The sequence below is a fragment of the Etheostoma cragini genome, chromosome 6, assembly GCF_013103735.1.
Source record: "Etheostoma cragini isolate CJK2018 chromosome 6, CSU_Ecrag_1.0, whole genome shotgun sequence".
In the NCBI taxonomy this organism is placed as follows: Eukaryota; Metazoa; Chordata; class Actinopteri; order Perciformes; family Percidae; genus Etheostoma; species Etheostoma cragini.
In genome coordinates this window covers 15,320,019-15,341,081 of record NC_048412.1, presented here as the reverse complement: position 1 = coordinate 15,341,081, position 21,063 = coordinate 15,320,019, and the positions used below count along the sequence as shown (strand labels likewise).

The window sequence follows — 21,063 nt, the reverse complement described above, 5'->3', positions numbered from 1 at the left end:
GGTCATTGGTCCTAGACTGTAATATTAGCAGTCTATGGTCAGACCCAGTTCAGTGAATGCAGAGACGCCCAGCAGTGGCAGTGAGACGACGATTGAGTGGGAAAACAAGGGGGGGGGATATGAAGAGGTAGAGGGCACCGTCTCTGGAGGCCAGTTTGTGTAAATCAGCAGGCAGCTCACGGCTGCAATGAGGTAGAAAATAAAAAACCATGAAAATGTCCAAATGAAATAAGAGGCAAGGAGAAATCTTTTATGATGAGCCTAAATTCTCCTTACTCTGCAGTAGATCCACTAGTCGGCTCAGCTTGCCTTCTTCAGACACCGTTCATCATCCCAGTGTCTGCATAAAGCCACAAATTACTCAAATTACCCCACCTGCTATTCATGTAATACATATGTAATGAGTATCCTAAATTCACATGATTATCATTCATGGTATGTTAATAGGACCCATGTCAAATGAATTAATATGCACATGGAATTATGTGGACTGCCAAACCACATTGTCTGAAGTTCTACAGATGTGGTTTAAAACACATACAGTCCTGGAAAGACGTTTATCAACGTTTATCATTATTCATAATTTTCCTCACTAGAACATGGAAGTTCATTGTTGACCTTTGGTGACAAACAACAATCTAAACTCAAAGGTCTACTAGCTTTTGGAACTTTCAAACCGCTCCTAATGGTCTTCTTCAGCAAATAGGGCTGGTTTAGATGCTATACCTGGTGAAAGTTTCCCGTTAAAAGTTCAGGACAATAGTGAATAGATCTTAGATTATATATGATAAATATAAGATACATCATCAGTTATGTCATTTATCACATTAAGTCCAATTTCCCGTTAGCCATTAAGATGAGACAGAAAAAGAATGTTTAACGTCAAAGTGAAATTAGATCTCTACAATGTGATCTAAATTATTTAAAATGTCATGTTTGCCTAATCCCTTTAATGGGACACACTTGAATTCTCACCGGTGCAGCCAATTGGTTTTAGAAGTCACACAACTAGTGGATCAATCCAGTGTCACTGCAGGGGGAAAATACAATGATGTAGCCTAAGTGCCTTACATGGAAAAACTCCAGATTGACTTGTACAGTAATTGTTTCAAACACTGCTACAAATGTTGGTAAGATTTGTTGGTCAGTTGAAAGCCAGTCAGCAGTAACTGTCAGCAGTATTGCAGGGCTAGCTATCAATACTTACTCCGTGTTTTTAAAGTAACATAATAGAATGTCCAGCAGACAAAGGAGGCCAAATCCTGTCTGACAGAACTGCAAGAGCATCAGTTAAAACTGCTAAATTATTTACAGTACGTGAAGGGAAACAGTTGTTACAACATCTGCCAGACAAACTGCATTGACACTAAAGGAACAGCAGAAAGCTGAAACTAACCAAGAGGGAAATTAAATATAGATACAGTATACAATACTGTCTATAGGGGATTAACAAATACTGCTACTTGGTATTCAATCACCACCAAAGCAGTGATGATGTGGACTATGTTTAAATCTTTGTTCATGGCAACAACCAGGATTTTAGAAATACACGGTCCCCCAATGTAACCAGTGTCTCCAACCATCTAAGACCATATTTTATATTAATTAAAGAATTAGTATTTACACTACAATTTCTACTATCTCCTCACACAATTTCAAAGCCTGCTGAACATTGTGGAGAAATATGAAATCCTTCTTTTTTGATGAGTGATTAGTGATTTTTGCCTAAAACGGTTCAATTTAAGAATTTGAAGGCTTTAGAAGTCGCCATGTATGATTTCTGTATAATTGTCACATGTAAACTCCTCTGGATGTTAAAAAAAATTAAACAATACTGAGTATGTTGCCTTGATAGCCTCAATAGTAACCCTGATGATGTCATGTTGTTCTGTCCACCCCATCAGCATGGTCACTGTGCACTAAATTAGCTCAGGTTAGCTTAGCCGGACCTGTGCTCGGATCTATGCCAAAGCTGACATTAAGTGAGAGTGATGGCAGCATTCTGTTATGCAGTGACTCAGTTAACTCAGCAAGCTCCTGTAACTCAACCCTCACACCTTTACTTCCTCTGTCAGTGGCTATATTAAGAGCTGACATTGAGATGCAACCTCAACCTGATCGTTGGGTACAACCATCTGTGGTGGGTAAAAGAGAAGGATTGATCAGTTTACACAGGATTATCAGGCAGTCAGCTGCAATGAGGTGCAAGAGTACAGTGTGGAAAGGGTTGTAATTACAGTTAGATGTGTCTGACCTCCCCTGATTACAAACTATCCTCCCAGACCATCCGGGGCCATTACTCACCTCACTAACTAGTAGAGTAAATCAGACCGATCGCTGACCTGATATTAGAGCCACAGCCAGTAAACAGTAAACAGTACGGAGGCTGGAGCCTTGTAAATAATCTGCGAGGAAATGGAGCAGGAGCGAGGCGTGGGAGATGTTTATAGCAGGTGGACAAACACCTGTCACTTTGATAAGCCTGATTTATCTTGGATGTCATGTCAACATAGCCCGTTACTGCCTGGACCGCCAACCCCACACCCTGGACATGAGACCTGTTTGAGGCATAACATAAGTGAGAGAGATGACAAGCAACACTCTGTGGCAACAACAGTTCATCAAAGTAAAATATCACTTGTGACATGATGGTGTTCAATGTGGGGATGTTTTCAAGGCCAGAATGTTGCATTCTTATCCAGCTCCTGAAATATAAAAGTCTTCCTTGCAGCTTGCAGAAGGCAATTAACAAGAAGCAGGAACAGACACCGATAACATGTGAGAGAGATGGGTGTGGTGTTGTTAAATAAATGACCTGTCTATAGACACATATTTACTGGCCTGCCACTAACCCTTGGTCGTAATATTACACATTATATATTGAAAAATCGCTGAAAGGCATGAAAATTGAAGTCTCAAATTTCAGAAATATGAATTTTCTGAGCAGCCTGTCGTGGTGTTCGTTAGCTTTCACTTTAAATACACCGTGTCTTCTTCTCACAATGTCACAAGCCAGCCGAGGAAACCTCAACTTGTCAGCTGCCATGAGTTATGTTAACAGAAACTGACCTCAATTAAGAGTGACTTGCATTTAAAAAGTGTCCATTTCAGACTTTAAGATTAAGAATAGTGGGGGGATAGGCTTTAATGGAATGCTGACAGAGGGCCAGTTGGAAAGGCAATACATTTCCTGCAAAATGCCAAAGGATACCACATAAATAAGGCAGTGTTATTTCTGACAGAAACTCTGTGAAGCTGTGGTGTGATCTACGGCTGAATGACCCGGTTAAAGAGCAGCAGAAACAGCTGACAGCTTGATCAAGATTACCTCTCTAAAGTGGTATAGATCAAGTCTTTAGCCTTCTCACAAACCCCAGGGGTGATGGTATGAAACGCTGATGGTACATGATGATGGACAAGGATAAGGAGCTATCACTGTGAGCAGGGGTGATATCAGTGTAACAATATTGTCCTGAGACAGTTATTTACTCAGAAGGCATGCATTAACAGAGGTTGAACATCATAGTGTTGCTTATTGGAAGTATAAATGCATGTAAAAGTTGGCTGTGTAAGAATGACTACACATGAGCTCTTAATTGTCAGTACAAAATATTCTGTTCTGAAGAGAAATATATTTTATTTCCATCATCTTTCTTGGCAAGTCAAATTTTATTTATTACAACTCAGCAGCTCAATCTATATTTATTTGGCCAGTAAAAGTGTATCTTCCTGGTTGCAAGTATTAATTAGTGATATTCTGGTATCATTAGTGTAATTTAGTGCTCACTAGATTAATGGCACGGTGGCATTTATCTATGAAACATTATATCTTGATGTTAAATTGCAATAAAAGAACCTGTATATTCTGCAGATATGGCTGTCCAAATCTAACAGAGGGGGATGGGGGTGTAGTCGACATCCATTAAGGAAATCCTTTATTGGCACATAAAAATGAGAGGTAATATTTAGCCTTACTTGCCTTTAGCAACCTAACCTCTAACCTAACATTAAAAAGAGGAACTTTATAGAGGGAAATACCAAGCTGTATCAAAAGTAAAGAAATATGTGTGTTGTATGTATTAACCACCAATTCAACATCAGCGCCAAAACATGTTTTGAGTGTTACATAATCTGCCTAAATGATTTAGTAACACACACACACACTCAGCCTTTGTCAGTAATATTATTTGGTAATCTTGTTTCACTAGTGTTCATGCCTTTTCTCCCCTCAAAACACTTTCCTCTCTTTATCCAATGTAGTATATTCAATAACTAATTATGATAATCCATTACATCTCCAATTAGCAGAGAGGCTTTATCGCTGCACTATACCGTAAAGAGCTGGATTTATGTTGGCTTTGAATGTCACCCAGAGGACAGAGGACTAGCCCATCACTCAACAGGAACAAAACAGAGAGACAGGAGCAAGGGGGAAAAATAGAGGGATGTGGGAGAGAAAGATACAGTGAGTTATTGGTTAATGAACACATTTTCCTTCCCATTTTCTCTCAACCTTGAGAAAACCTTGACAAGGCCCCTTTTGTCCACAACACACCCAAAGGAATGGATTACCCTGATAGATAAAAGTGTAGTACAACTTTAGTCTTTCAGTGAGGAGGCAGTAAAAAGATATGTACAGTATGTATGTAACCTCAGAGGGATATGCCTAGCTAACGCCACCTCGCCGGCTGTCAAACGGCCCCTCAGAGGGTGATAAGCATCCCTGCTATCGGTGTGGGTGGCTGTCTTATTAGTGTACCTCAGGCGTTTCACTCAGGCACGCAGCACAGCCAACCATCTGCCACACTGTGATCCTCTGCCCGGCAGAGTCTCTCAGGTGCCATAAAATAAGGCCAGTGTCCATTTGAAACTCAGAACTAAAGTGCTGACCAGATAAATAAACACATTTTTTAAAAGAAATACCTATTTCTTAATTTAGCCAGGGTTTAGTGAACACATAATTGGTGTGTACACAGGATTTGATATTGACATTGCCCTGATATTGTTAATGTTTCTTTCCTCCAGAAAACACTTCATTACATGTCATTTAGCTTTTATTCAAAGCGACTTACAATTGCTATATATCAGAGGTTGCCCGCCTAAGGAGCAACTAGGGGTTAATTGTCTTGCTCAGGGACACATTGGTTGATGTATCACAGTAGGAATCAAACCCGGATCTCCCACACCAAAGGCATGTGTTATGTCCACTGTGCCATTACCACCACTTTTTTATTATTATTATTATTTTCTGCTGTTAACCTTCTTCCTCCGTCTTTGTCTTTGAACTGGCAATGTTAATTCAGTCTGCAAACATAGTATCAGAATGGGTGTCCCACAGCAACAAAAAGAAAAACTGGCATGTGGCATTTTGGTCTGGAACATCTGTTACAGAGGTAGTAATCTATGACCTTTGAAGAGACTCTATTGCCACCTTGTGGCTTAAATAGCAGGTTAAATAGTGAAAAAAACAAATGCTCAGATACAACCATGTGTTAAATCTGTTTTTAATCTTGCCATTTGCAATTACCAAATTTACCAAAAGCAGTGCATGAAATAGTGTGGGAAAACTATATATCTACTAAATATCTATCTTGGCTAGGATATAAATATGAACAAGCAGTGCCACATGCAGATGAATATACTTTCAAATAGGTATTTCAGTCAAATGAAAATAGTTTCATCCAGTAATCAGTCTCTTGTGGATATGTGAGGGAACGATCCTGAAAAACGAAACATTTATTTAAATATAGTGGATTACCTCCAGTTATACATTTTGATATTCAAACAAGTGGAAGAAACTTGTTCAGTGCAGTCATGAGGTCTGAGCAACTTACATGGGGTGTATTTATATAGCGTAAAGCTCCATCAGGAAATCTTTGGGGACGATTCCTACAATTCCATTCTTCTCTCCGACCCACCAGCCATAGTTCTGGTACTCCTGGAAACAGGGCAAATTGGACCATTAAGATAACGATAAGAGTGTGTTGAGGAAACACATGTTCTCATCTCTACATCACATCCCCGGACTAAATTCACTGTCACTATTATTGGCTGAAAGCACTTCTTAACAGCATTGCCTGTTAACTATTTACAAGATCTCTTCTGTTCACTCACAGTTTAATCACACCTCACAAACAACATCTACATCCCATCAACAACTTCACATCTCCAGTTCCCTGTCCTGCCTTCCTAACCACTGTCGGTTTTGAGACTGCACACACATCCCTCCACTCCACACAAAAACCTCAGTGTGCGTAAAGCACATCACACATAAATCTGTCACAGCATGACAAGTAATAGCTCCAAATGGCTGTCAGCAAGCAGAGTTGTGAGGGGGATGCTGTGGGGAGAGATCTGAGACAAGGGGAGAATACCTCCCTCTTTCTTTCTCTCTCTCTCTGGCCAAGAGCCTGACCTCACATCAAAGTCTTCCCAGGGCATGAATCAGCACTGGAGATCCCAATCTGACAAGGTTGAAGGAAGACGAACCTGCACAATGTTTCAAATCTGTGCCAAAACTCTGGGATGAGGAGGACTCACATCTGTGTCCAGTTATTCTCAGGAGAGAGTATTGAATGGTAGTGATCTACTGGTAATATTAGACACAAGAACATTACAATAACAATAGTGATGGCTAGCATTGACCGTTGTCTGGTGGGTCATTTATCACATCAGACTAAAAAGGTTCTGGACTTGCTTTCCATGTGAAAAATTGATACACAGGACATGAATACAGTAAAAAGTCATTAGTACATCTAAACTATTAACAGCAAAGTAAACATCACAAGAAACAAACATGATTAAAAGGACATTGTACAAGCCCCTGGGGGCTAATAAAGCAGATTGACATGAATTGCGTGTAAGAGAGTGCTAGACCAAGTGTGTGTGTGGGTGCGCCTTATGACTTCCTGCAGCTTGCCTTTGAAAAACAGTAACACCTCATTGTGTAGTTCTGGATGACAAATAAGTCCTACTTGAGTGAGTGCGGGACACAACATGAGAACACATATCTGGAGCTGTGGAAGACTAATGATCCCACACACTGTGACTAAACACATATTAACACAAAACTGGTTAAAGTGTTCCATCATTTTATTACATTCTCCAAACGAAACACTCCACAGCTGATGCTTTGGCTTACAAGCACAAAGCAACAAGTGATAAGGTTAAAAGATGTGCACGAACGATAACGACTGCAGCAACATGTTTGCACAGTGTTTACTTTTTATCAAACCCATCTAGCCAATTAAGTTAAGTGAATTGTTACATCCCTTGACTTGTTTTATGTGCTGTGACTTGGGGGAGATGAAGGGGTGTTGCAGCATATCCGGACAACACACTCTTCCTCACTTCCAGTCGGGCCCTATAATCAACACCCGGGGTCCTGACTGGGGGGTCTCGCAGCTCTAACACTACAGCTATTTCTGGCCTGTGGAATGGGGGAGGGACACAGGGAAGAGGGAGAAAGGAGAATTGGGGGGAGAAGGAGTCGACTGTCCCTTTAGCTGCAGCTGGCTGCTGCAGTCCAGACAGGTTTTATGGTCATTGCCTTCGCAGCAGGCCACAACCCCCAACACCAAGGTTTCAGCTAATGGCACTCCCAGTCTGAGTGAAAGGGCAACTTGATTCTTGGTCCTTTTCCACACCCAAAGAACGTGTCATAAACAGGCATTTGGCCAATGACCATTGATTGTGTCTGTCTGCTACGTTCATTGGGTTCCTTCCATTAGTGCTAAATCAATTAATCAATTAGCCAGTCAGCAGCAGATTCAACATTTTGATTATCCATCATTTGCTTGAGTCATTTAAAAAAAAAATATATATATTTATTGTGTTCTGTTGTCACCTCAGGCTCACTATTTTCTGACATTTTATAGAATAAGCATCTAAACTATAAAATCTGAAAATAAACAGAAATTAATAAAAATAAAAAATAAAAATGAAACCTGTAGTTGCAGCCTACATTGTATGATCCTGGCTGAAAAAGAAATGTATTTAGTTGTCTAAATTATAATTCAGGATTTTACAAATAAATCATTTTTTGAGCTCATCAGTCACGTAATTATAAGTCTTGATAGCTTTGAGGTGCCACTAGATGGCAGGCTTGAATTTGGAAAGGCCAATTGACAACAGCGTGTCTGAGTTGACTTCATGCCCCACACAACGCAAACCAGACAGAATATATAGCCAGTCTGGATGGTGCACATTTCACACCTTTTTTCCCCTTTTTCTTTCTTTCCAGAAACCACAGGGTCGACATGCATCGGTAAAAGTATACAATTCCTTGACTTATTACAGTGCAGTCTTCAAGAACAAGCTTGTTAAATAAATTACATCAAAATCCAACTTGATAGTCATATGAACCAGTTAAGCACAAAAGGGCTCCTGTTTAGTTACTTAATAAAAAGGTAAAGAACAGCCCCTCAGTCCTCAATTACTGGCACCCACGCCTAGTCGACAAGCCTCGGAAATTGTGCGTCCACTACACGTCCTCACCTGCTCTGAAACAGAGTGGTGGACTGAGCCTGGGTTTCCTGAGAACACACATTCCTATTTGGCGAGGTGAGAGAGACGTCTAAGAGGTGTGTGGGCTGAGTGCTGCTCACCGCCTGGCATGGCAGCAGCATGCTGAAACAGTCAAGATGGAAGTGATGGAATGGCACTGTGTGCCAGCTAAGCCCAGCCTCCGCCAGCAGCACTAAAACAGTTTCCGTTGTGACACAACTAATCCCCATCACAGTGCCAGACAGAGGAACTAGCCCTGTCTGCCTCTTACCATCAGCCGTCCACCTCCAGGCGGTGGGCCAGGTGCTGCCGGTAAAGGAAATGAACAGTCTGCTCCTCTGAGGGCCAAGAAAAAACTCACTTTAGGTGGTCTGAGACCAGCAGAACTCCTTTGACTACAAACCTTGTTGAATCACAGTTGGGTTTGAGCTCATCTTGGCTTCCCCATGCATCATGAAAACACTCAGAAGGGGACAAATCAATGTTTTACCTCTGACAAGGATCAAGGTTTCCCTAACCATACCTTGCTCAGGATATAGATGGCATCTCCACGGTTGAAGGACAACTCATCTGAGTGGTCCCCTGTACAGTCCCATAAGCCCTGGTAGAAGTTGGGGTAGTCTGTGCTCTTATCTGTACTCTTATTAACTGGTTAGAAAAGGGGAAAGAAACACAAGATTTATTTCTACTGAGAGTACAACACATTAAATATGCAGGTCTCACACAGAAGTGATTGTTTGTGTGCAGCAAAACCAACAGGAGGCAGTGGAGAGCCTAAAACAGAACCAAGGCAGACAGCTGCTGTGTGCCAAGTTCATACTAAATGCTAGGTTTGGAGTAGGTGGTATGTTCACACTGGCAAAGAAGCGCAATTTACTCAAAACCGTGAGTATGCGAACTATAAAACCACTGATTTGAGTGTGCTGTTCATAGACGCTATGATGGATGGAGGTAAACAGTTCCAGAAACACCTCAAAAAACAAACTAGCTATTATCTAGCTTAGTCTTTGTTGGGTTAAATTTTCAGTGTCAAAAATTGTCTGGTTTTATCTTCTCTATTGTGAGGATTTTCTCTTTTTTATATCGTTTTAAACTTTCTTTAAAGTGTCTTTGGGTTTTGGACTGTTGGTCAGACAGAACAAGACATTTGAGAAGTTTCCACAATTTTCTAATATTTTGTAGATAAAAACAATTAATCGGTAATCAACATAATTGTCAATCGCAGCTATACTGTAAAGCTGCCTTAGCAGAGCGAATGTATTGCATCCTTTTCTGTTAGTATGAAATGATAAGTATGGTGAAACAGCACACTATAAATATTATGTTATGGAATACTCTATACAATTAGCAAGCAGTGGGAATAAGGACACAGCTAGTGTCTTAGCAGTTAGAGTTTCCACCGCTCAGCCTAATTAATGATCTAAAATGGGACCATTTCCTGTTTGTAGGCGTGCTAATGTTGTGTGTGGAGCTAGAGATATATCGGTTGGCTGACACCATCGGCACATATTGGCCTATAACAAATATATCGCTATCGCCGTATATGTTTTTGGCTACGCACCAATATGAAAACCTTTTTTCGTATAACATATGATGCAGGAAAAAAGGCTTTGGGTGGTTTTGAAAAATGGTCTCGTATATCTATTTTTTTTTAATATTTCGTCTTTCATCCACAACTGACTGATGCTGATCATAATTTTTATTTAGCTATTTATTTTCAATTTTATTTATTTTTAATTTTCTCAGTGTTCATTTCAAGAATTGGTTGACAATGTAATGCATTGCATGTATAATAATGATAAGTATAGCAGAAAGAAGCCTTTAGAGAACCTTTGCATAGTCATTTCGGTGCAACATAGGTACATAATCCACATAGAAGAAGTCTATGTCCATTCCAGCTCAAAACATCACTATATCGGCCACATGCTGGTAATCCATAAATCTTTCCCCTCGAAAATTGATATTGGTCTCAAAAAGCCCATTATCAGTTGGGCCCTAGTTATGGGTATGTTTACATAGATACAGTAGATGGAGATAAATAGCATGCTATTTTTGTGCTTGCAAAACTTTAATACGTCACTTATTGTAAAAGGAAGTTGGCCAACTAGGCCAACAGTTATTTCCAGCATTGTGATAACTGTCAGTTGCAAATGTTCACAGAAACTTCCTCTGTAAATGTCACTTCTTCTCTACTGAGGTTTAGAAAGTTAAGTTTGCTCACAGCACAAAAAAAACTAGTAAGTGACAGAATGTTAATATGTTGATCACAGTCCCATCCTTTCTAACTAACTTCTAATCCAAAAACCAAATACACCACTCCTATCCATGTAGTCCAAACAATAACTTGGGTACTGTGTACCTGAAGCAGCAGGAGGAGCAGGTTTGCTGGCTGGTTCCACTTTTGGAGGAGGCTTTGCTGGAGTGGGCATGTCATCCTCTGGAGAAAGAAGATATTGAGGGATTGGTGTGTAATAATTTTAAAACTATGCTCCTCTGTCTGAGAAATAAGCAATGGCTAAAAATAAACCCTTTGAATTAAAGAATTGCATCCAATTTTTCATGTTCTGTAAGACAACACAGATCATCACAGTAATGCAAAGCATGGATCGGTCGCACCTGGGAGCACTTCATAGATTTCTTCGTCGATCGGCACAGAGTCGGCTTTTTCTTCTATATTTCCAACATCATCGTACATTTCCTGTTCCTCCTCTTCATCCACTGGGATGATGCCTGTCATATCTACAAACAGGGGAACATAGAACGTTTGATTTTTCTTGCACACACACACACACACACACCTGTTTCTGACATTAAGAGCATTATGATAAGTTCTTATGTTTCAAACCTTTCAAAACAAAGTCTATCTGTTTCACCCACTCCTCCGCCTCTTTCACCGATGACGCACAAAACTGTGATGAGAGGAAAAGAGGAAAGAAATGAAAACTGCCATCAGTGCAATATTCAGTTCTACATATATTAATTACCATAAACAAATAATACTGTATTTATGCATACTAAAATTTTCCACATGGAAGAGCCTGAATGTTAGAAACACTCATTTGGACGTTTTAAATATGCGTGTCAGATTGAGCCATTGCAAAGGCAGCAGTGTAAAATGAATGAATAGGTTTTAAAAATAACAACTTAATGAAGTGCATGTACACACATTCCGTGCCAAGTTTTAAACATGGCACATCTCAAGTCCACATTTGTTTTTTAATGAGGTATCCACTTAGGACAGCAGTGACTCAAATCATCAACATGAGATGAGCGTACCTGATAGACTCGCTTGTCTGGAGCCGTAATTTCAAAGCAACAGTCTTTCTTTGAGTCTCTTCGTAAAGTACTGTTCATTTTGACAGTGTAACCGTCGATTCTGAACTCCCCCTTCTGCTGCTTGTCTGATTAGAGGGAATTAAAAGATCATCATTAATGGTTCAGATACAACAACAGCAGCAGATTGCCAAAAATTCATCCAATTTGTTTTTCTCAAACAGTATGTGATTCATAATTGAGTGGGAGGAAATGTGTGAAAAACTACCTTTCTCACTGCCATAATAGTAGAATGTGTGATGATTAAGAGCACACCATCTCTTCTGCCATTCGGTGCCAAAAAAGCTATGATCTGTGGAGGGAAAACCAACAATAATCTCCAACTGTAAGCTATGAATACTTTTCTGGTTTATTTAGAAGAAATCAGAGCTGTGATTTGCGAAAGAAATTGAAAATTGCAATAGAATTTTGTGTGTCATATCATGTGATATCCTATTTGTAGTTGGAGGTGTCATTTTTGTAGTCAAACAGAAAAAATCCAAATGTTTTGCCTGATGAGGTCCTTGTAGGTCAAAACACACAACATCACCATTTTTTGGAGCTTGCAAATGTAAGTGTGCAATATCCTCCCCATTAAAACATGTTTATGTGTCTTATTAGCAGAGCACTCACCCTTCCTGCGCTTCTCAAGGTATCCCGCTTTAAAAACAGACGTCAGGTCCTGAGCCGCCACAGGTGGGGACTGCTGGGCACCTTGAGAACAGTTGAGGAAACCCATTATCCTTTCAAAGTGTTTTTAATAAGCAAAAGTGAAAATTGATTTGTATAAAAAAATTTAAAAAAGATAAACAGATGGGTTTCTGACTAACATCATGTATTCTTCATATATTTGTATCACGGATGTGTTTGACTGATGTTAAAATAAGAAACAAAATCCACGGAGGCTCCACTAAGCAAGGTTTTGGCTCTGCCTGGAGGAGATTCCCCTTGCAGCGTGCAACTTCAATGCAAATGTTCAACTCCTGTGTCAAAGTTGCTTTGTGTGAAAGAGCAGCCATAAAACTGGCAGCTGCTTGAAGCCCATAAACCCCAGACCCCTAATAGCCATTACACAAGGATTGGCCTGATACTCTGTTTATAAAAGTAAACAGAAAATCTTAAATATTGCCATGATGGGGCATACAGGGTTAAAGCTACTGTATATGGAGGCATGTTGTTTCTCAAACTACAAAACATGCCAGTAATGTTCAGTCCCCAGACTGTGGCTCAGAGCAATAAAGCATGCTCTAACTGTCAAAGGGGTGGGGTGAAAGAGGTGGTGGGAGAAGCAGTTGTGTTCCCAAATTGCTTCCCAAGTATGTTGCCAAGTTACAGTTGGAATGTCTCCCTCATTGTGCCACTCAAAGTCACTCTCTCCAAGGAGCAGACCCAACAATTTCTAGCTTGTACTTTAACGACAAGATGCCATTTCCAATACTTTAATCCACAGTTAGCAGTTAGAAAGTCAACAGCAAGATGTCTGCTAAGTGCTTGTGGCCTACCTTCACAAGCCTCTTCATCCTTGTCTGTGCGCTCTGATTGCAGCGACCCTGCATCATTGTTGCTGTCAACTTCCTCCTCATCCTCCTCTTCATCATCTCCACCTATGAGTAAACAGGAAGTGTTGTGTAGTAAAGGCACATGTGATATATTTACATAGGGGTTTCCAACCTGTTGTGTGTATCTATGCGTTGCAGGGATTTCATTTGATGACTGATTTTCCCTTGTTACACTGTTTGGAGAAGTTTTAAAAGCACAATACAGTATTTTAACTAAAAGAAGATTATGAAAAGAATTGGGTATCAAAATTGATTTTATATTCTGAGTTGGTAAACATATTTTTTTCTGAAAATGAGATAACACGTTTCAAGGGGTGTATCGTGATATAATAAATTTGACTCATGTTGTGACCCTTTAGATTGATGTTGTGACCTCTTGTGTGGGTCCCAACCCTCACGTTGGGAACCACAGGATATAAAATTGTGTGGCCCCAGTGTAACACTCACTTCTGTCCTTGAAATCTTGTGGGAAACTGTTGGGGAGACAGCAGATGGATGTTAACAGTTTTCACATTTTGCATTAGAATCTTTAAATATTTACTTAAGTGACACATTTATAACCAAACCCCAAAACACAGGGATCTCTGAAATACTTTGCAAACAGACATACCCCAATTTGACCTCTTTAATCCGTTTGATGAAGGCTTCCCTCTTATCCTTTGCCTTTTTGCTTAGATTTTCTCCTTTCAATCCATCACAGAGGAAATATTCCAGGTCTAAAAAAAATCAAACAATAAATACCAGGTAAATCCTTCATGCAATCTGATGTCACTTACATATTGCGGTGTTTTATCTTGCCAGTCAAACAACCCAGTACTGCTGGAGATCATGTTAACTTTCAAAAAGTAGCCTACAACACAGCAGTTTGCAGCTTTGACGTCAAACCGCGAATTGTTTGCTACTGATCACCATGCGAGAATTGGCAGCAATGGTGTGTTGAGCAGATGCAACTAGACTAAAGGAGTCATCTGACTTAAAACGTTAGCCATCCATTCTGAGCCTGTGCTTCCTCTTTTACTAAACGGTCTCTTTAAAGCTGGGTTTTGTGACACAAGCCCTCATTGAACACGAAAAGCAGCCAGCAGTGTGCAAATAAACATTCATTTATGAAGGGTTTACCTGAAATGAGGGCCGTTAACTCCTCGGGAATCGGACGCATTGTTGTGAGAGTTCAGTTCCTGACAGCGATGGACAGTCCGGCGGGGCAAAGTGCTTCCCACGATACGGAAGCAGCGACGAGTTTACAGACACGGAAGTTCATCTGCTAATTATTTTTAACTGACCACACGGTTCCGCCGCAACACTGACACCTGCTTGTTGTTCAACATCCACTCCACACTGACTTGTATTGGCCTGTGTCAGCTTTTGTGATATAGTTTTTGACTGCTACTGATGACGGGGAGTTGATGCTTTAATGGAGGTCTTTACAGACTAATAAAGTCAGCGGATAACGCATGATCATATTTTTGATTGATTCCAGATCGTATTTTTCTGGTACTTAGGCCTAAGTCTGTGACTGACTCACTGGTCGCGTAGGGAGTGTCTTTTTTTTTTTTTTACAATGAGGCAAGCACTTTGGGTTTATGATTATGTCAACATTGTAAATCTAAACAGGGTTCATTAATAGTCCAGAAGGCATTTAATAAAACTGTTGTGCAGGTTTCTGCGCCAGTTTGTTTTCGTATTTGAACATCACTGTTTGAATAGGTCTGCACTGGTTTATTCTTAAATCACGTTTGTAAGTTAATCAGTTTCTATGATAGAGTCAATGGCAAACGCATTTTTGCTTCCTTATTTGATGCAAGAGTAAATCCCCCTAAACAACTCATCTCTAACGTCAAGTCAAACCTATGCCTGCTGGTGTATTCCGTGAAAGCAGCTGGTTGTCATATTGTTGATAAAGGTGTCAATCATTCATTCGTCATCTTTTGACAAACAGAATTCCCCAATCCAGGTTTGAAGACATGCCTTTGAACTGTATAGCCTGTTGTTGTGGAGAAATGAAACCGAAATGTCAGTGCAGCTCTGGAGGGGATGCCTGGAGACCTTCAGCTCTGTCTTCTGCTGTAAGTGGTGGACAGTGTTTGTCAGTGCTGCCAGACACACAGACTCCCCTCCAGAAACACTTCGTTTACTCCAGTTTCAGTCCAGTAGCTTTTAGCAGTTTAGCAACTTTAACATCCAAACAATATCTGATCTTCTTATTTGTCTTGTTGTCTTGTCTCTTTGTGTCAGAGATGAAAACAGCCTGTGTGTTTTGATTATTGAGATCTGAGAGGGAAGCATTTTTCTACACGTTTCTTTATATCTCTGTGTTATGTCAAGTGTTAAAATGTTATGGTTTTAATTCAGAATCATCCTGAGAAGAAGAGCACCACCAGCCCTTTAGATTTTTGGGTAATTGATAAAATCACATTCCTCACGCCTTGATGCAAAATCCAAACTCAGATCATATTCAACATGAATGTTATTGTTTCTGCATTCATATTCTGAATGCAGAATGTGAGCCACAGCCCCTCTGCAGTCATTCAAAACCTGACCCCCTCCTGACCTGGCAGTAGTTCCTCCCAGCTTGGAGAGGAGAGGAGCCAGCTTGAACTTTGACCTGTGTGTGTGTGTGTGTGTGTGTGTGTGTGTGTGTGTCTGTGTGAGTGTGGAGGGAGGGAGGGAGGGAGGGAGGGATCTGCATAGTTAAGCGTTGTAGTTTCCCATGGAATTTCTATTTTTCTACTTTTCTTTCAAACTCACTGCACATTGACCAAGCTGCTCAAAGTCACCAAACTCATTCATACAACCATACTAAAAACATTAAATAATCATATTCATGAGTCTGATTATGTAATGCTCAAATATGCCCAATATCATGGTGAAACCTGTGGATGTAGGAAAAATGAAACAACATGATGTATGTTTTATTTTGTGTATTCATTTTGAATGTTATCACTCGCTTGAATGAGCGTTATCAGTCAAATAAACTAACAGAGTGTGTTAAGGAATAAGTGACCTTTTTAAATAATAAATATGAGATGTAGGCCTAGTTGTGCAGCCTGTAGACCCTGTAGACCCTGACACTCTTACTATTTTAAATGAGTTTAAAGGCTTCAACGCCAAACCAAACCCCTTAAGCATCCTGGGCTTTAGACGTCTCCATTGATCACAATTAACCATGTTAGTACAAATCTCAGTAATACTAGTTCACCACCTCACTTTTTTTTTTTTTTTTTGCCATGAGGCTCAGAGTCCAACCAGCACAATCCTGAGCTACAGATCCAACACATTGATTCACGTTGCCTGCCGACGAATAATTGATCAGTGTGATATAGTTAATCTTTTGATTCCTGGAACAATCTCTGGCTTTCCATCGATCATTCCCCCCTAAACATTTAATAACAGTTCCCCTAATAGAGAAACTGCGACCACGGCTGTTCATCGAGCGGAGGCTCAACTGGTCGGTGGGAAGAATTCCTTCAGCAGTAAACAGGGACTTAGTCCAGATGCATTTACTTTCATTAAATCAATTTACAATAAACAGAATAAATTATTCTGCTTTTTGCCTGATGTCTTACCATTGTCTGTGTTTTGCTACTGTGTTAATAACCATACCCTATTAAATTATAGTTATCACCAATTTTGGAATAAAAGTCTCAGGCTATATCGTCTGCTCTGAATTAACTTTATCATTTTTTACATCATGCAACGTTTTGAAAAACACAATGGCATTGTAAGGCGCATTCTAAATTCAAAGAGATTGTATTACACTGCAGATCGGGCTATAAACAAGCACCCTCAGTGCTGTGAGTTTTATAGGCAATAAAATGTAATTAGAGAGCCAAGAAAAGTCATAGCTTTTGGCCTGGGACTAGCAGGCAACTCTCACTGCAAATGTTCTTTTTCTGAGTTTGAACATGCAGAGGTAATGAATCTGCTTTTTTTCTCCAGGTCAGATAAATCACGGAGGTCTGTACCAGAAGCATGATCACGTTAAAACATTGTTCAACTAAACTTATAAAAATTAAAGATTTGAAATAAACTGGGATACAACTATATATAATTTGGAATTTGCATCACTTGCATTTTATTTGTATTTAATAGTGCTCTGTGTTCACTACATTTGGCTAATTTAAATGAAAGTTTGGGGGAAGTTTGAGATTATACAATCAATATTATTTATACTACAAGAACATGTCAAATTGGACTATAATTTAAAAAAATATCCTGTGGCGTTAAAATTAAACCATTTATATTATCCTGATTTGAATACGAGAAACGACATTCAGCATTATGAATTATGCATGAGCATAAATCATTTTTATATAGCCAATATTTTCATGTATAGTGGGCTAGTTTATGTTTTATCGTATAGGCTTAAAAGCAATTAGTTCTCCATGCTTTCTTACTGTGAAATAAGACAATAGTGCTGCTGATTCCCATCAATGTAAAGTTTTATTTCAGGAAAATAATTTTGCTCAGTTAAGGTCGAAATCCATATAAAAATAAACTCTCCTCTCGCAGCCCAATGGAATAAACTGCCACACAGACTAAATAGTACCTTTGTTGTTTTTGCTTTAACTTACCTTATTTGTCAGAATAAAACTGAGTATAAATTGAAAACAAGTGTCTGAATTCAAATAAAACATTGTTCAATAGCTCAAGTTTTGTAGGTCAATTGTTGTGAGTGTTTCTGAGAAAAGGTCAAACGTTTCGGATGATAAAGACAGGGGACTTTGTGCCGAATCTGACAAACTTGGTGAGAAAGAGGAGGGGGATGAGAAAACTTGGAAATCCTGCAAAGAGACGTCCAGGCCCGGGGAATTATCATTGTCCGGGCCTATTGTTGACACGCAGATAGGAACAGTGGGTGCCGGGTTAGGAAAATGTTTCAGATTTTTCTCATTGCTGTTCAAAGGCGTGACTGTCGGGCTTTGGTTCTCCCCATTGTGTCCGTTCTGACAATGTTGTGAAGTTAAGGTATTTTGGTGGAAATACCTCTCCCTCTCCGGGAGCGTCCCGGCTGCGCTGCTGTCCTCCGCCTGCTCTAACTCGTCCTCCGGCCCGTCGTTCAGGCACGCGTATTTCCCCTCACTGTCCCGGTTCTCCTTGCAGTGGGTCTGCCTCTTGTGCTTCATCCTCCTGTTCTGAAACCACACTTTCACCTGCTTCTCTGTTAAATCCAGCAAAGCTGCTATTTCCACTCGCCTCGGTCTGCACAGGTATTTGTTATAATGAAACTCCTTCTCTAGCTCCAGAAGTTGGGTGTTGGTGTACGCGGTCCTCAACCTCCGGGATGCCACTCCACCGCCAACACCAACCTCTGGCACCTCTGGTGAACCTAAAAAATAAATAAACCAAAGATTTTATTTATTTGAATTAGAGAAAAGCAGGCGAAAAATAAATCACTAACACAGTTGTGTATGTATGGCTATGTGGAGAAAAACAAGCTCTGTGGGGTGAAACTTGTGGCAAGCCAGCACCGGCACTGGGAAGATTTACGGGCCCCAGGCAGAATATGATGGGTCTGCGTGGACAGGACAGGACGGAGGGTGAAGATTAATGAACATGCCAGCTGCTGGCCCGTGTAAGAATAATCTATCACTCTCCATTACTGTCAAACATTAACACTCGTACACTGCATCACAAGTCTGTGCGTTACTTGATGAGATTTAGCATGCTTAAATCAAAATCTTCTACTGGCTTAAAGGGACGCCCACGTTGCACAAGGCCCGGGTTGCAGCTTCGTGCTGAGGGGAATCCTCAGACAATGAGGAGCCTTTAACATGGAGGTTATTAATCATCATGTCTTGCCTTGGGGGGAGAAGTAGAGTGGAGAGGAGTCAGTCGTTGTTGTTGCAGCAGTAGCAGCAGCAGCAGCAGTAGTAGTGGTATCAGTCTGGTTTCTCCTGATGCTTTTCTTCTCCTTCATCCACGGGTACTCCGGGGGTAGGGATGCAGCCTGCAGCGGCTGCTTTGAGCGGCTGTGGCGTGGGTGGATGCCCGGGTTAAGGCCGGGGATGGTCTGCTCAAAAGGAGGAGGAATCAGTGTCGACTGTGAAAGCGCCGAGCTCTTGATTGATGAACTTTGAAATGCATCACCGACAGGGTTAGTGAGAGATGTCAGGCACTCAGCGAGCGACGGCTGGCTGTTGATAAAACCACTTTCTCGCCCAAATTCGTAATTCATCTCCTCCTCCTTGTGTTGAAATCTCGTTTTGAGTATTAGGTTGATTCGGATTAATAAGCAGTTTATTGTCATAAACTACTAAACTAGATATAGTCGCATGGAGACCTGTATGCCATAAACTATTGCTTTCATGAGGACCCGGTTTGGAATTAGACCTTGCTGCTTGTCACATGATTGCCTCTGCCCAATGACAATTTGGGTTTTTTAGCAAAAGAAGCCACTGTCCCCTGTGATTGATCGAGAAAGTCGGAGGGGTAACGCCTCATTCCGGGGGTAGGGGTGGCTTTATTTACACATTTTTTGGGGGTCAGTTTGTTCGCCACCGTGCCTTCTTTGCGCATCCACGCAGTTTGCCGTACGAGTATGCGCGTGAGTTGTGGGAGGCTGCGTGTGTGTGTGTGTGTGTGTGTGTGTGTGTTGTTCATTTATTTGTAGCGAGACACTCCACAAATCATTTCAGCAGTCACATTAGCGTTTCATATTTCTGCGAAGCCGACAGTCGTTATCAGTGCTAAGCGTTAATCTTGCTACTTTCTTGAAGGTTTTCTTGGAGAGGAAAAGCTGCACCAGACATCCAACAACATGCCCACCCCTCCCCCAATACACACCACAGGGGAAAGAAAGAGAGAGGGAGAGAGAGAGAGAGAGAGAGAAAGAGAGAGAGAGAGAGAGAGAGAGAGGGAGGGAGAGAGAGAGAGGATTTCAATGTGATTATAAATTCATCAGATCAGATCAGATTTAACGTAATTTGATCATAAGTGTTCCAAAAGCCTATGTAAAAAATGAATTTTATCACTGAAGTCCTAATAGGGAATATACCGGAAACGCAGTATTTTGTGTCAATGTAAGAAAGCAGTTGGGGTATTTAACAGTTTGCCATCACCGTTTCATAGTTTATAGCTCCCTGTCCCACGTTCCATTTTATTTATTTTATTTCATATTGGGATAATGTTGACCCAAGCCATCATCCTTACACCTCAGCATTATTGGTTATAACGTAGCGGAGAGCAGAAATGATTTGCCACTTTAGTGTGAGGCAGAGGAAAGGTGGCTGTTTATTGCCTTGGCTCTAAACAAAGAGCCCTGGTAGCCTGTGTGTGATCAATCTTTCTCGCCAAAAGGTCTGACAGCTCACTGCCCTAAGAACACATTTACACCATCTAACACTCCCTTAGATCATATATGACCAGGAAGAGGACAACCACTCTCTACGTAGGCTACAGGAGAAGTTTTCAATTTAGAAATCTAGGGATTTCTTGTGAAGCACGGATGAGACGCACGGCCATTACGCACAAAAGCGTTTTACTTACTCGCTCGATATTAAATCAAAAATCCATCTAAAGACGAAAGCTCTGTCGCTTTTTCGTTTTCAATAAGGACTATACAGGCACAGAAAAAAAACCGAGGAGAGGAATGCCCTTGGTAGGTAGTATAGAAACGAAGGGAGCAGCTTTTACATAGGAGGAATTGTTTGCTGAGGTGAGTGGGTGTTGGCATTGAGCAGACCTC

General features: G+C 40.7%; 2 protein-coding genes across 2 annotated transcripts; both read right to left on the bottom strand.

The window, feature by feature from the left end:
• Positions 1-5,487: 5,487 nt before the first annotated feature.
• skap2 (src kinase associated phosphoprotein 2) lies at positions 5,488-14,667 on the bottom strand. Its single transcript, XM_034874422.1, has 13 exons — positions 14,496-14,667; positions 13,987-14,092; positions 13,824-13,849; positions 13,320-13,421; positions 12,451-12,531; positions 12,047-12,130; positions 11,782-11,906; positions 11,351-11,414; positions 11,122-11,244; positions 10,865-10,942; positions 9,029-9,153; positions 5,835-5,938; positions 5,488-5,720 (listed from the first exon to the last, which is right to left on the bottom strand). The coding sequence occupies exons 1-12, from the start codon at positions 14,533-14,535 to the stop codon at positions 5,846-5,848; spliced, it is 1,047 nt and encodes a 348-aa protein (XP_034730313.1). The 5' UTR covers positions 14,536-14,667; the 3' UTR covers positions 5,488-5,720; positions 5,835-5,845.
• A 3,134-nt stretch (positions 14,668-17,801) lies between these two features.
• hoxa2b (homeobox A2b) lies at positions 17,802-19,718 on the bottom strand. Its single transcript, XM_034874426.1, has 2 exons — positions 19,179-19,718; positions 17,802-18,705 (listed from the first exon to the last, which is right to left on the bottom strand). The coding sequence occupies exons 1-2, from the start codon at positions 19,624-19,626 to the stop codon at positions 18,017-18,019; spliced, it is 1,137 nt and encodes a 378-aa protein (XP_034730317.1). The 5' UTR covers positions 19,627-19,718; the 3' UTR covers positions 17,802-18,016.
• Between the last annotated feature and the right edge of the window lie 1,345 nt (positions 19,719-21,063).

Excerpts from the sequence above, each read along its gene's own strand:
- skap2 (XM_034874422.1), bottom strand. The coding sequence starts at position 14,535 with ATGCGTCCGATTCCCGAGGAGTTAACGGCCCTCATTTCAG. Across the intron at positions 13,422-13,823 it reads ACAAGATTTCAAGGACAGAA|GTGGAGATGATGAAGAGGAG; the intron begins GTGAGTGTTACA and ends GTTTACTCATAG. Across the intron at positions 11,907-12,046 it reads CTATTATGGCAGTGAGAAAG|ACAAGCAGCAGAAGGGGGAG; the intron begins GTAGTTTTTCAC and ends CCCTCTAATCAG.
- hoxa2b (XM_034874426.1), bottom strand. The coding sequence starts at position 19,626 with ATGACAATAAACTGCTTATTAATCCGAATCAACCTAATACTCAAAACG. Across the intron at positions 18,706-19,178 it reads ACTCTACTTCTCCCCCCAAG|GTTCACCAGAGGTGCCAGAG; the intron begins GCAAGACATGAT and ends TTTATTTTTTAG.